General features: G+C 45.6%; 1 protein-coding gene across 1 annotated transcript in view; it reads left to right on the top strand.

Moving 5' to 3' along the window:
* Window positions 1-15,422, top strand: part of ENOX2 (ecto-NOX disulfide-thiol exchanger 2) — a 50,878-nt gene that overhangs the window by 8,327 nt on the left and 27,129 nt on the right. Inside the window, 4 exon segments of the mRNA XM_050901862.1 lie at window positions 1,333-1,476; window positions 6,700-6,838; window positions 9,124-9,140; window positions 11,858-12,013. Of these exon segments, the coding sequence (XP_050757819.1) occupies window positions 6,738-6,838; window positions 9,124-9,140; window positions 11,858-12,013 (274 nt within the window). The 5' untranslated portion in view covers window positions 1,333-1,476; window positions 6,700-6,737.

The raw sequence follows: 15,422 nt of genomic DNA, 5'->3' as shown, positions 1-15,422 counted from the left end.
CTCAAAACTTCCAGGAAACACAAAAAAACTTTATCCGAGTGATCAGCTAAGTAATTTTTGAGTAATATTCAGACTATTGGTTACTTGATATTTCAGAGTGTGCTTTATAGTTAGTGAATATTTTAAAAGGTGCACTATTTTTGAAACCTAATTCTGGTCTTCATGGGTCTGTGTGGGCCTTGGTGTCTCCATCAGGATCGTTCCTGGAAAACGTGAGTTATGTTGGTGTTCTCCAAGATCGTGGGGTGTCTCGGCTCATAAGGTGGATGATGGCTGTTAAAAAGGTGGGCAGCTGTGTGTAAAACCAACATACAGTGTGCTATCAGGCAAAAGGGGTCTTGGTGGTACATACCATCTTAACTGTTCTGGTTTTACATCCTTACCTTAGATTTGCTTAATTTATATGGGTCAATCTAAATTTATTCTTGACTAAACCTAACTCGTCGGTAGATCTGCTGTATCAATAACAAACTCTGAGCAACGGGACTTGAGGCGCTCTGTCTTTGAGTGCCGTTGTTCTTAAAATGAGCGTATGGAGGCAGTGCCAGCATCTTCTGCGGCACTCGTCAGCCTGTGCCCAGCGCGCGGGGCCGGTGGTGGTGGTGTGGCTGAGGACTGACCGAGTGGGAATTGGAGACAAGTTGATGCCTGCAAAGGAAAACTTGTGCTGTGGGGTAGGGGAGAGGGAACTTGAGCCCTGAGGCTGAAGAAGTTTGTCTGGACTCTGATAGTGGATCCATCGCTTGACTGAGGAGGAGTTTGATCCAGTCGGCTGGGTCTGTGAGCTCCCCTCTTCGGGGATACACGTTGCAGAGCACCCTTCCTCGGCTAAGAAGGGGGGCAGCTGCTCGCCCGACTCCTTGAATAAAAATTGCAATAGCACCTTGTGTTTTTGAAGGTCATCTAAGATGTGCCTTGTTTTTTGCTAGTAAATAATTCCAGGTGAATTCACAACTGGTGACAAATGGGGTGAAGCTTAAGTAACTATTAAAAATGTATTCCTGGATTGGAAGAAATAGAAAAAAATTCTCGCCTCTGAGTTTCCAAACATGAAATACTGTACAACACAGGGAGATGCACCCCTGGTTTACAGTATCAAACAGTCTGATTTGTGTGGGTGTTGGGATTAATGTTAGTGAGTAATATTTTAAAGTGGTCTCAGTGTAACATTAAGATCAGGTGTAGCTGGGGACAGTAAACAGGAGGCAAAATTCCTTCAGGGGCCTGAAGGGCTGGCTTGTACCTGGGACTGGGCATTTCTCTTAGTACTGTGATCCTGAAGCATCGCAAACCAATTTAAAGAAAGTCTCTGAGTGTATTTTTCTTTTTTAGGCTTAAACCATCTGTCCTTTGATCCTGCCAGCAACAACAAATCTCTGCAGTTTGGCAGTGCTGCTGACCCGCGGGTGTCGGAAAGCCCAGCCGAGAATGGAAGCGATCCAGGCAAGAAGAGGAAGAGAGCAAATGTTCCTCCAGGTGAGCCGAGTAGCAGCTCGGTGGCTGGCAATAGAGAAGGCATCCACGTAAGCGTAGACCGAAAACCGCTGCTATGCTAAGGTGTTAATGCAGAAGGTGGACAGACGGAAATGAAGTTGTGGTCTGGTACTGCTTGCAGTCAGACCTGTGTTCGTGGTTCCATGCTTGCTTGGCTTTGGGTGAGCACTTGTTGCTGTTTCTGTGCAAAACAAAAGCAACTTCTGTATTATTTTTTTTAAGCGTTGTGGAATCTCTATACCTGTCCCAATAGATTTATCTTTTTTTCTAATTGGACAATATCTCAGTATTAAAATCCATAATGAAAAGCATAATAAGGCAGATCAGCCTGAATGACTGGAGACATTCATGGTTAAGATAATGTAATAAAAGCAAATTGTTAAATGGACCGTAATAGCTTATGATGTTGTAACACCAGATCTAGGAGTCTTACTGAAGCTGGTATCTAAGAAATTTTCCTTGCATTTCTCACAGAGTGATTGGAAAAAAAACCAGATGGAATAATGTATTTGCAGATTATGTTGTGATTGAAAACTGCAGTCCTGCCAGTGTGACTGGGGAAACGTGGCATCTGCTCATGCCATGAAGATGAGATGTTACATACATCGTGTAAATGGCGGTCTGTGGGACTTAGGTGTGTAACTGTTCCGTAGAGAGATGCCAGGCGCAGGAGGGGAAGGACTAGGCTGGACGGAGGCAGAGGTGCCGTTTTGCAGCAGAAGGCCATCTCACTGAGGGAGGGCGATGTGCAAAGCATACAGTTGCAGAAAGAGAGGTTGAAATGTAATTGGGTAGAGAGAAGTCCAACTCTGTTTCCCTGAAGAGAAAAATCCTTCCCTGAAGAAAAATCCTGAACTTTACAGATAATAGTCCAGCACAGTTTAGGGCTGGTTTTGAGATGCTGATAGTGAGAGCACAGGAGAGCTGCACTGGGAGTGTGGAGCGTAGCCTCTTGACCGAGGGCTTATCCTGTCCTTCTAATGTGTCTTCTCCCTCCCTGTCCTTCCCCTTCTCATTTATGTTTGAGCAAACTGTCTCCTTTATAATCCCTTGAGAAAATACTCTTTTTTGCAGCTGCTTTCTATTTTTGTCTCTAGATTATCTCTGATTAAGCTTTTTTTGCTTACAAATGTCTGCCGTGTTCACCCTTCTGCATCCTCATTTCTTGATTCAACTAAGATGAATTGCCCTAAGATACCTCCTTGCAGCCAAAGCAGGACTCCTTTTCTTTTTTTGAGATCCTGTTGTCTCTGTGATGCCGTTGGCAAGAAGATAGCTTTCTCATCTCCTTGTAGAGATTTTGTCCAACTGTGGAACAAGATGTAACTGTGACTTCAGTTTTGCAATGTGTTATGTCATGTGCTACAAAATTGTGATCTCCGTGTTCTGTACCAAGAAGCTATGAACATCAGGGGTCCCTTGGAGGCATGACAGCCCGAGTGTTTCCCTTGGGATTCAGGTAACATATTGATGGTGCTGTGAGTACCTCACCTTCCAGATGTATGTACCTTGCGCTTGGTTACCACTTCCAGAGGTGTGTGAAGCAGATGTGGGGCCTGTTCAGAGGTGCAGGAGAACGACTTCTTTGGAGGAAACCTTTGTCCCTCTGGGAAGGAGGTGGTGGTTTCTGCCTCTCTGCTGTCAGATGTATCCCAGCTGATGGGAGACTTAAGTCAGCTTGCGAGTACAGATAATGTAGATGTAGCCTCTGGCACTGTCACCTGCCCCAAAGGAGGCATCTTGGACTGTTGGATGTGGGTAGAGTCAGGAGTTCATTTTGTTCCTTTCATTATTTTGTGCGTTTCCTTTATACACCTGGAGGTCCTTAAAAGTCTCAAGTGCCTCTTGCACGTGCTGGATACACAGACAACCTGTGTTTCTCCTGGGCTGGATTGTTTCAGTGCAGATCTGCTTTTTAAGCATCGAAATCTGATCGTTACTGTCAGAAACGGTGAATATCCAAGTTCTCCAGGCCGAGCCATGCAGTGCACTGTAACAGGGCGACTTGCAGTACCCTGACCTTGCTGGCAGGACTCTGCGGTCGGGGCAGCCTTGCAGAGGGCTGTGGGTTGTTCTGGCACAACCTTCAGCTGCCCACGTTGTGATTGCGAAATCAAAATGTTGTTTTCATTTGGGCATCTGGATGCAGAGATGTGAGACCAGGACCTTGCACAACTTGAATAACATGCAGTGATCTTATTTGTTGAATAATACATACGGTTCTGGACTGGGACAGGTATGCCTGGGATAGGTAGGCGAAGCACTGTTTTGCATGTCACGCCGGTGCAGTCCCTTCTGGACAGACGCTTACTGGACTCAGCTTTTCACCCATGTGCAGTGGGATGATCTGTGATCTCGCTGCATTGCTGCCTTCTCCTGGGTATTTTGGCTTCTATGTTGGTGCTTCCTTTTTTAATCTTTGATTTAATTTCTTTCCTTTAAACTAGCAACTGCCAACTCGGTAATCCCATTTCTCTTCTTCAGTATCCTCTGTTTCCCTCTCTTTGTGCCTGACCTGGTAGCCTCTGCGCTCTCACATTGACAGATGAAGGGTGATAACTAAAGTTCAGGTTTGTCCCAGATCTCCTGAAACAAATGAGTTACAAAACTGGGACAGCTCGGCATTGAATTTTTCAGGGCTGATGGGCCACAGGTTGCAAGAGCTGATTGTTTGAAACACGACTGAGGGAGATGATAGAATCACAGAATGGTTTGGGGTGGGAAGGGACCTTTAAGGGTCATCTAGTCCAACCTGCCTGCAATGAGCAGGGACATCTTCCACTAGATCAGGTTGCTCAGAGCCCCGGCCAGCCTGACCTTGAATGTTTCCAGGGATGGGGCATCTACCACCTCTCTGGGCAACCTGTGACAGTGTTTTACCACCCTCATTCTAAAAAATTTCTTCCTTACGTTCAGTCTGAATCTACTCTCTTTTAGTTTAGAACCATTACCCCTTGTCCTATTGCAACAGGCCCTACTAAAAAGTCTGTCCCCATCTTTCCTATAAGCCCCCTTTAAGTAAGTAGATAATGCTGAGGATTAGAGATTTATGCAAGTCTGAAAGGAATAAATTAGTTAGCGTTCTTATGTTGAGGCAAAATGGATGTTCTTGTGCATGTTTTTCCCACTTAAAAAGCATTGGATGAGCATGTTGTCAAAATGAAGTGCAAGTTAGTATGATCTGTTGAGTTCACAATAGTGTTACTGCCTCTAACTGGTGAACACTGTAATTAAGTACCCATTTCCTTCGCTCACAGGCTGTGATGTGCTGTAGATCCTGCCTGTCGTGTTGCCATCTAACTAACTACATTGCAACTCATGGCTATGAACCTAGAATAGTCAGTCTTATTCCAAAAACCATGCTTGAAGTTAGATTTCATCATTGACAGCTAGAGAGCTGAATTTTCCTTTTTTGGGGGTGTAGTAAGTTGTTCTTCTATTCATGCTGCTTTAATTCATATTTGACTTGACTAAGTCTGCTGACTATTGAGCATCAGGTCTGAGCTGTTTCAAAGGATGTTCTGTTTTCCCCCATCAATAAGATCTGTCAGATAAGGAAAAAATAGAGGTGTGCAGGTGGTATTTTGTACATAGGTTAAGTGCAGCGTAGGCATTCGGCTAGTGCGTAGAGCTTGGCTAATGTAAAAAGTGAAACGGGTGATTTGTTTGTACAGCGAAGGGTTGTGGGACTGGCAGTGACGGGAGGGAACGATGAGGCCAAGGCTAGATGTTCGACCTTGGCAGTGCTTCATTTAAGTTGAGCACGGGAGGTGAGGATTTTGGAGGTGGCCCAAGTGATACATGGGTGGGGTGGTTACCAGCAGATGGGTCAGTGCGGAGGGAGGCTTCTCACCAGGGGGGTAGAGGTGGCATCTCAGGAAGGTGAACTGATCTCTTGTCCCCTCTCTGAAGCCAGGAAGAGAGGAGTGGTGGAACGGGGTGGGAAATGGAAGTTCTGAATCGTTAAATCACAGGGTGAGATAAATGGTCAATAAATTTCCTCCTGCTGGCGTGTTCTGGAGAGCTTTGGGAGTCTGTGCACTGGGTTGTGTCCCGGGTTATACAAGATGCAGGAATATCAACTCTGCTCAGTTTCAGGTTAGAGCCGGGAAGTTTTTCATATAGCTTCTGTCAGTAGCACTGTTGATATTTCCTGCTCCCCCCCGCGGTTGTTGAAGCCAGATTTTTTTCAAACAAGCATTCATTTTATGAAAGCTTCATCAAGAAGATGGCATGTGAGACAGCTCTCTGACTGCAGGTGGCCAGGTTTGGTGTCCCTGCTCTGATTTGGGCAGCTATCTCAAGCTCTATCTTTTCTTCACAGCAGAAGAATGCCCTGGGCACTGGCTGTTGGCTTTTTTGAACTGAATGAGTCCTCCTGTGTTTTTCCACAAGAAAAAAGTTTGTGTGGGGATTGTTGTGTGGTTGGTTGGTTGTTTTGTTTTTTTTTTTTTTTTTCCCCTGTGCAGAGTTAACCTTGTGCTAAGCTTTTTTTTTTTTTTCCTTTTTGAAATCAGATATTTTTGCATTTGGGCACCTCTAGTTAAAACCTGTGCAAACAAAAAGAACAAGCATGTGTCTTGGTGGTACATGGACACCATGAATCACCGAAGAAGATTTGAATGCTTAATTAAGCCACATGTTTGTGTAATGTTACTGGCTCCACCTGGATTGCCAGATAACTCTGCCAGACCTTGAGTAAATAACACTGGTACTGCTGCTGTCAGCAGCATAATGTTCTTTGCTTCATTTCCCCTTTTAGCATGGAAGAGAAATGTCTTCAAATGGCAGTGGAAGTACTCTGCTAGAACAGACTGGCCTTCTCTGTTAAATTCAGTGCAATTATGACAATTTATACCTGCTGAATGTTTGTCCTTTGTTCATAAATCTCTTGGGAGGAATCAAAGCGTACCCCTTACCTTTAATAGTGTTCCTTTAAGGCCCCTTAGAGCTGTTGATTGTAGTGGATAAACCATAATTTAGATGCTCTTGGAAGGCAGTGTTTTCATAGACCTTGCTTCTGTGAAATGTCGTCTGCTCGAGAGGGACAGCACTGTTTTTTTTTTTTTCATTTGGCTCTTTCCAATGTGTTAGGTTCAAATCTGGTTTTGGATGCTGATACTGCAGAGCCTTGCTGGGCAATGTATGCCCTGCAGAAGAGTTAAGATACGCACTAAGCTGTTAATCGCTTTTTTTTCATCTCAGCAGATGGTGGCAGAGAACTAAGCCTCGACTCCATTCCGATGGGCTTGCCAATGTCAGACCCAACTGCCTGGGCCACTGCGATGAACAATCTGGGGATGGCTCCCATGGGGATGACAGGACAGCCCCTCCTGCCTGGTATGTGAGCTTATCCAGACTGTGCCCACCTTTGCTTTCAGACATGTCTTTGGGAAGAACCTTTTTCAGTTGAGTTAGGTAAATGCCTACTGCGTACAAAAAACATTAATAAGCTGCGTTTGAAATGCATTAATGTCTGCAAGTGATTTATTTAGAGACCAGTGTTTTAAAACTGATTTTAGAGGAAATGGGAATACATGTGTTCTGATGCAAACAATGGTTATTGTGGGGTACCTCTAGATACTCTGCAGTGGACCAGCAGGAGGAGGGTCCCACACAGAGCTCAGGAAACCAGTGATATCAAGTAACACATTATTCTAAGCTGAACTGGAACTGCTTAAAAGGAAGGGTGGGAAGGAGATGAAGAGGAAAGCAATAGGGCAGTAAAATGGATATGGCAGAAATTAATGGAGGATTCTGCTCCAGAAATGACCACCTTGTAGTCCGGAGTACATGTGCATGGGTGAGTCATCCTGTCCAGGATTTGTTAAAGAGCTCCTGTAGGAACAGATCTGTGCCGTACCTGGTTTCTCAGCCATGCAGGATGCTTGTGCATCAAAATCCTGAAATGAAATTACTGTTTCAGTGCTTTACTGCATTAAGCGCTTGAGAAGAATGCTGTCTCCTGCCTGAATAATTGCCTGCTCACCTCGGGGGGGAGTGTCTGTGTTGGCAGCACTCTACAATCTTATTTCTGCTCTTGTGGCATAGAGCAGGTAGTTTGCTGTGCCGCTGATACTATATTAACTAACAGCATCACTTAACTTGCCGTAAGGTTTGCATGCAGTCTGTACTCTTCTGTCCCCTAGGCCTTGTTTCACGTTTGTCTTTGCTGTAGGGGTGTTGTTTTCATGTCATTCTCCTGCTCACATGCTTCTGTCATGTAAAAATCAATAGAAGTCTGTCCCAGGAGCGCACACAAGTTTGAAGCCAGTCTCCCATTCCCTGCTGTAAGAATAGGGGAAGGCTTCTGAGTGACGTTCGTTTTGATCCTTTTGAGATCAGGAGGTCTGTACCCAACATGAACAACTCGGAATGTTTTAGAAAGAGCAAATTATTTTTTTCTGATCTGGCTGTAAGAGAGCAGGATGCTCTGGTGAATATGGATCAGTTCCCAAGTGCAGTGATGGTTTGAAGTTCAGACCAGTCGTATCTATAGCATCTATTAAAGATGAAGGGTAACGGAAGCTTGACGTGCTTTGGGCCATCTTTGCGGAAAGCCAGGTGGGACTAAAGTTTCAGGCCACAGTAAAAAAATGTCTAAAAATGCTTAAGAATTTACCAGCCAATTTCTGTTCCTACAGATGAAGAAAAGCATATAGTTGTGAGATGCTTTAAGAGGACCTCAATGTGTAAAAGGAATCCATCCAGCTACTGCCAGCTTTGTATAAAAAAGGTTATCACAGCTTTCACCAACAAGTACCTGCCAAGCCTGATGTTTTTGAACTCTTTAGAGTCCTGGAGGACTTTTTTCTTCTTTTTTTTTTGTTCTTAAAAATGGAGACTGGCTCTTCTGAATCTGCTTCTTAAGCCTCTCAGATGTTGGCCTGTAGCAATGGGCTCAGCTTCTTAACAGAAGAAGCAGATCTCTGCGCAGGCTGGCAAGTTGTCTTGCACATTGCTGGTTGAGCAATAGACAGTGGGGCTCAGCACAAATCCAAAGACCACGGGTTCTGTTTGCCTTTGCATATACACTTTCTGCCTTTCATTATAACGTGATAGTTCATTACCCTGCTAGTTCTTTTGCTTCTAATAGTTTTATCCATTCACGCTTTTAGAAAGCTGTAAGTCTTGCTTACTCAGAGAAACACCCATCTTGGCTTTCTCCTCCCTCGGATTCCCCAAGCTCCTCTGTTCCTGCGTTAAGGATTTTCTCTGATTGGCATCCATACCCATTGCTGTCAGCTAACCTTGAAGCAGTAACAAATTACCAGGACAAGGTGAGACTGCTCTCATTGGCATGAAGAAGTATAAAATGTGGAGGGACTGAGTTTAGAGGCTTGCAAAAGTTGTAGCAGTGGGTTCACTTGCCTGTCCTTGACATGGGGCAGGTAGCCCAGCGTGACCCCTGGCACCTTTGGCTGTAGGGCTGGGAAGAACAGCCACCACCCTGGCAAGGACGGTGGGGAGGCGGCTGAAACGCACCTTGTTTTGCCCCTCTTGCTGCCAGCACTGAGGTCGTACTCTTGATCTCTTGGGTGTACCTATATCAAACTGTGCTGGGAAGACAAATGGGATCTTGGACTCTAACACGTGGGCATTTTGAACGGCCTCTGCATTTTCCAGCAGATCACTGTGTGCTCCGTGTATCTCCCATCCTCTGTGCTGTCTCAGCAGCGAGAGCTTTGGCTGTTCCTCTTCCTTCCAGTTGCTCTTGATAGGCAGCAGTGGGCAAGGTCCAGATCGCTCCCTGCTGACGTTTTGGAGTACAGCTGCAGGAAAACAAAGAGTTTCTTTACCATCTCAAGAGTGCTTTAACAGGAGGATACCAAGGCTGTGTGTAGCGGGGCACAGGCTGTAGAGAGCCAGTGTCCTGGGGTGGTTTCTGGGCTGCTTGGAGGGGTGCTTCGGGGCCTGCTCTGGTACCTGGGGCATGCCGCCGGGCGGGCTGGCCCACGCCAGCAGCGTTTGTGAGACTGGTCTATCGCTTCACAGCTGGGGTTGAGTTTACCGGCACAGATGTTGCCAAAAGGGAGGGAAGTAATGAGCATCCCAGCCTAAACCTAGGAGACCCGAAAGATGTATTGGTAAGTTGGAGGCCAGGATGCTGGTTTTGGCAAGCATTCTTCCAGCCCTTTGGGAAAGGGGCTGTCCTGCGCTGGTTGCGCTTCAGTTTGCCTCCAGTGGCCATACCTTTGTCGCAGGTTGGATCGGGATGTTACTTGCTCAGGACTAAGTCCTGCAATTTTTCTCCAGCTACCTCACATCTTCAGTGAGTTTTGTGGCTGAAGGTCACAGTCATCCACGAGGTGACCTTCATCTCAAACTTCAACTTTAGCAATACGTGAATTTAAACCGCAGAGATCTGGGGTGGGGTAGCCTCTCCCCATCCTCTCTTCCCTGGTCTGAGGCTGTGAGCCAAGCCCCAGCTCAAAGACCCCTGTGCCCCGAGACAGCAGTTTTACAGGTATAGCCTCAATCATTCAGGCCAAGCCTTGTCATTCCTCACAGCCCGTTTCCTCTGGAAACATGTACACAGTGTGTTTCAGGGAGTCGTGTAGCACCATCATAGGAGCAGTAAGGCCGCCTGCGCTGTGGAATGGGGCTCTGTCTAAAGATAGACTTGCATCATTTTTAAATTATTTTTTAAGACAGGTGAAAATGGTATTTCAAATAGCTGAAAACAGTGCTGTCTGCCTGATCTTTTTGACAGTATCATCTCTGGAATCTAGTAATGAAAGTTTAAATATTAAAATTCTGCAACTTTAGTGTCATGCTTTCCAAGCCAGCTGTCATAGACCAGGCCATCCCAGCATCAGCTGGCCATGGATAAGGATACAATTCACATGTATCCCTACATCCATATTTCACAGTTGACTACAGGCAGAGTTCTTGTGCCTTCCTCTGAAATGCCTGTTTCATGGCAGAGGATTTGCCTCAAATCTGTGTTTTTAGTGTGACTGTTCATGTGAGATGTAAAATGAACACCAACACTTGCACCAAGTGCAAGGAAATCCAAATAAGGCAAGCAAAACAACATACATAAATTTTGTAGAAATGTAGTGCCAGGTAAAATATTTCAAAATGCAAAGGAAAGTAAAATTCAGCTACCAAACTCAAACATCCAGTCTGAGCACTAAAAGTTGTCTTGCATCCAGATTACTGTAAGTAGTGGTTGCGAAGAGAGGAATACAAAAATGTTTGCCTGCCTTAGGGGTATGAATAACATCTGAAATGATGCCAGCTTAGGATCAAAGGAAAATGCTGCCTCTGCACCGCTCAGTTCTGCCTGTTTGTAACTTTTGTCTGTGCCTTGCAAAATTAATTTTATCCGTCTGCATCTGAAACAGGCAGCCAGATGCAAAGGCTCTGTAGTGCTCGGGATTGCGTGTTCTGTGGTAGTGTCCTGTGCTATTTTGGGATTGCCTAAGTCTTCAGAGCTGCTTCTGCTGCAAAGGGAGTAGTGGTGGTGAAGGGGAGAGAAGATGTCGTGCACTTGCAGGAGGGAGTTCTTCCTGAGATCTCACCCCGATAGTACCGGCTGGCCCTGCTGGTACTGGTTGTCCTTACAGCTTAGCTGCTGACGTTCTCAAACTCGTGAGCCTTCTCCATAAGGCGTCTAGGCGTACTGTTTCCATTTCGGTTGCCTACAGGTATTGCTTCCCCAGGGTTTGCAACTTCTGAACAGATAAAATACCCCTCCTTTGACAGCTCTGTTTAGTTTTATTTGGCATTGGAGGTAAATCTAAGAGCAAAATCAAAGTAAAATGCTACTTAAATATGGTCAGAGTGCTAACTAAAGCCTAGAAACAAGTTAAGCAGGGTAGGGCATGCAGTAAGGTGTTTCCTTAAATGCTTCTGTGCGTTTTACCCGGAATTATTCTGGCACGTTCTTAGCTGCTGGAATTGGTACACTTGTCTAGTTTGCACAGTGATGCCCTTAACCCTGTGTCACAAGCTGTCTGCACTACTAAACTACTTAATGAAACTGGACTGGGTTAGGTTTTACACTGTTTCCATATGCCACAGATTTCTTTATACGGATAATATATACTTACTGGGGAAGGTTTTGACACTAGATGGGAGATGGTGTCTACAGAGTGGAACAGGAAGTACTTTATTTGAACAGAGAAAATCTATTTGGCTGAGGCAATGAACAATGAAACAGTTTTTAAAAAGCTGTTCTAAGGGCACAAATCTAAAGTTCTGGTGAGTTGTATTATGATGTTCCCTCTCTATTGCTGTTTATTCAGCTAATTGTCACTGGCACGTGTGGGGAGAGTACTCCATTTGCTGTCTGAATAAACAGTTACTGTACGAGTCCAAACCACTACCTGACTCCCTTATTCTCTGCCTCATTTAGATTTTGATCCTGCTCTTGGGATGATGACTGGAATCCCTCCGATCAACCCCATGATGCCAGGCTTGGGGATAGTCCCACCTCCCATCCCTCCGGACATGCCTGCTGTGAAGGAGATCATTCACTGCAAAAGCTGCACTCTCTTCCCACCTAACCCACGTAACTCTCTGTTTATGTTTTGTCCTGTTTCTGTCTGTCTATATAGGAATATGTGTGTGTATATTTAAAAAAAAAAAAAAAAAGTATATGAGGGAAGAGTGATTACATTGCCGGGACGTAGCAGCTCTGGGGTGAGTCACCACGGACGAGATGCTGACAGGCAGGTGACGGAGCAATAGGAAAAGCCTGTTCTTGTCACTGAATGTTTGCCATTTCCGTAAATAGCCTTTTCAGTTGGTCAACTTCAGAGCACGCCTTTATGTAAAAGTGAAATGCAGTTCTGTCTCTTACGATGTATTCTGGTGACCTCTCTTTCTGTGGATGCAATCCCATACGCTCAGCAGTTTTTCCTCTGCTAAGCCAGATATTGCATGAGGGAGGATATCATAAGAGTAGACCACTTTATTCCTGCTTCTTCAATCTTCCTTAATTAACATTTCTCTTGTTTAGCTTGCTTTCCTACTTGTAGACTTTAAGATGCTTTCCTGTGTTGTGTGTATCATGAAAAACGGGAACTGTGCAAGCTGCTCTCAGAGTGGATAATAGGCAGCTTGCCCCAAGTTAGGTATTGGGTCCACCCCGTATCTGGGCAACGCTGCTAGGGCTGACCAGCCGGGCTTCCCTGGCTCTTTGTGCTTTACAGACTTAGGAGGGACCTCCAGGATCCTGTTACACGTGGGGCAAGGTTTGGTATGTTCCATGTTGTCCACCTGGGAGGCTAGCAGGATAAGGCTGTGCTTGTGAAGGGCACATTAGGCAAACGTGTGCCTTCACCCCGTAACTATTAATTGCAGCAGTGATCAAGTCTGCCTCCCCAATGGGAGGAACGTATGAACTCCATGGGGATAGTTTATTTTGCTGTGATCCCCAGACTAGCTGGGGCCTTGCTTGCTCCTTGTTACACGACCGTCCGCAGTATGGTAAGTAATTGTGTTTGACTTGGAAAACCAAAGGGCCCGTGACCCAACGTGTTATCCTTAGAGCAGGGTGTTGGGCTCTGGCACTGTAGTGCTGTATTACTACTCTGAGCAGGCCAGTGGCAGTGGGAGACTGTCGAAGGTTGAGCAAGGACATAATTCTTGGCAAAATCAAGATTTAGTAATATACAGGCTTGCAGGAGCCCATACGTGCTGTCGGCAAAGCTCATGTCTGCAAAATTGATGTCCTCAAGCTGCAGGGACTGGTTTCGTAGCCAACTGAGTGGGAACAGAGGCTGTAGCTCTAATACAGTGTTATTGGTGTGACGTGGGCTCATCTTGCTTTATTCATCACTCCCCTAAACTGACTGATTTGAGAAGAGGCAGGTGCTGGTACTGGGGGAGAGGGCAAGCCTCTCAGTTTTCTATATGAAGAAAATGAGAAAGATGCTCAACACCCACTAACACATCTGCCTCGCCATGCTTGTCATGAGGCTGGATTTCTCACCACAAGATACTTACTTGCAAGCGGACTTGGGAAAGGAGTTAATAGCTTTTAATGGCCTGTTTGTCCCCCGGAGAATGGAGCAGGGCACCCCTGACTCGCTTCACACTTACTGGGGTCAGCAGGAGCTGCAGAGAGTCATGGTCCCCTCTTCTGCTCTCTGCGCTGGGTACCAGCATATGGCAGAGCCTGGCAGCAGCGGGTTAATGCATGCAACTTGGCAGTAAGCACTCCCCTGGTCTTGGTGTTTCTGAGACTGCTGTGCACTACTCTGCCCGCAAACTTTGCTTGGCTTGTTACCTTCGGAGAAGATATGTTGGATCCCATGAGCTGCGATTACTGCCAGATGAGCAGAGGGTGAGAAGCGTTCCACTCGTCAAGCATTAACGATAAATTCTCAAGTATAAAATCGTCAGAAATTACAGACTGTGGAAGGTAGGAGCGTAAGTGCCGTCTGAGGCATGCTTCTCCCGCGGTGCCTGCACGGCCCAGCCATGGCGCTGGGGCCCCGCAGAAGTCTGTGGGTCTGTGACAGCACAGGACAGTCTTGAAATTACCAATGGAAAAACAAGGAGTTAATTAATTCTTCCAGAAGCAGTGCTCTTCACTGGAAATAAGACGCTTTCATTATCCAGAGAAGTTGCGGGAGATGTTTGTAACTGCGTGTCTATATATAATTCATAAGTAGGTGCCAGCAGATGGCACCCGAGCCTGATGGGCTCCCAGCAGTGGGAGTCTGTGGTGCTCCCGTGCCCAGCGTTTTAAATGAAACTCTTGCAATGCCTAGTCTGATGATTTATCTCTTAGTTCACCATCCCCAGAAGAAAACCTGTCTCGCGGTCCTGGAAACAGTTTTGGGTTGGTTTTTTTTTTTTTTTTGTGTGTGTGTTTGGGGTTGTGGTGGGTTTTTTGTGTTGGTTTTTTTTTTTTAAATTAAATACTCATTGACAAGCCAGTTCAAGAATTTCGAATGCTGTGTTAGAAAGAAGATGCACTGTTAGTCCCTTCCTGGCCTCCAAACGTAACAAAATAAGTACACCTCTTCATGCTGGCAAACAGGAAACCATCACAGAAACACTCAGACACTGCTTTTGAGGTACCTGTTCCTCCCAGATTTCTTCTAGCCACACTCACAGTGGTTTTTCAGCCGAAGGTCTGCGTGCGGGGTGTAGACTGAACTCCTGCCGGGGTGCTCCTGCATGCGTGTCTCCTCCTGCTCCCTTTCTCCTGTGTTTGTACTCTCCATACTCTCCCTTTCTCATCCATCAGGGCTGCTGGCCTTTCTTGGTGCTGCGAGTTGCTTCCAGTGATGGTTTATCTGCTTTGAAGACCTTTCCCTCCCCTTCTTAAAACAAACTGTCTCTTGACTTCATCCAGACCTATGTATTTCTGTTCTCGGCTGTGTGAGACATGCTTGGTCCTGTTTCCCTGGGACTTTTGTCCTCTTCTGTTTCTCCTGCTGCTTTAATCCCTCCTTTAGTGTGGCCTTGCGAATGGATGCAGTCTGAAATGTTAATTCCTGGCAAATATCCCTGATGGATATTTGCCAGGGGGGAAATGTCTCTTCCTCTGAGCCAGTTTAGCAGAAAATTTTAAAAGAACTCCTATTCCCATTATTTTGCTAAAGACTTACAGAATCCTAGTATCACAGAATCGTTTAGTTGGAAGAGACCTTTAAGATCATTGAGTCCAACTGTTAAGCTAGCACTGCCAAGCCCACCACTAAACCATGTCCCTAAGTGCCACATCTGCACGTCTTTTAAATCCCTCCAGGGACGGTGACTCCACCACTTCCCTGGGCAGCCTCTTCCAGTGCCTGACAACCCTTTGACTTAAAAACATATTTTTTGTAAAATGCAGATAGCGTGGGTTCAGCACCCTCTGTTACAGCTGTTATCTTGTGTTTCATGTACGTATGACAGACCTAACATATATCTTTGGATCTGAGATGTGGTCTGTGCAAAACTGTGTTCAATACAAATGTTAG

Source organism: Gymnogyps californianus, chromosome 9 (genome assembly GCF_018139145.2).
Source record: "Gymnogyps californianus isolate 813 chromosome 9, ASM1813914v2, whole genome shotgun sequence".
Taxonomy (NCBI): domain Eukaryota; kingdom Metazoa; phylum Chordata; class Aves; order Accipitriformes; family Cathartidae; genus Gymnogyps; species Gymnogyps californianus.
This window is presented reverse-complemented; position numbering and strand designations above follow the sequence as displayed.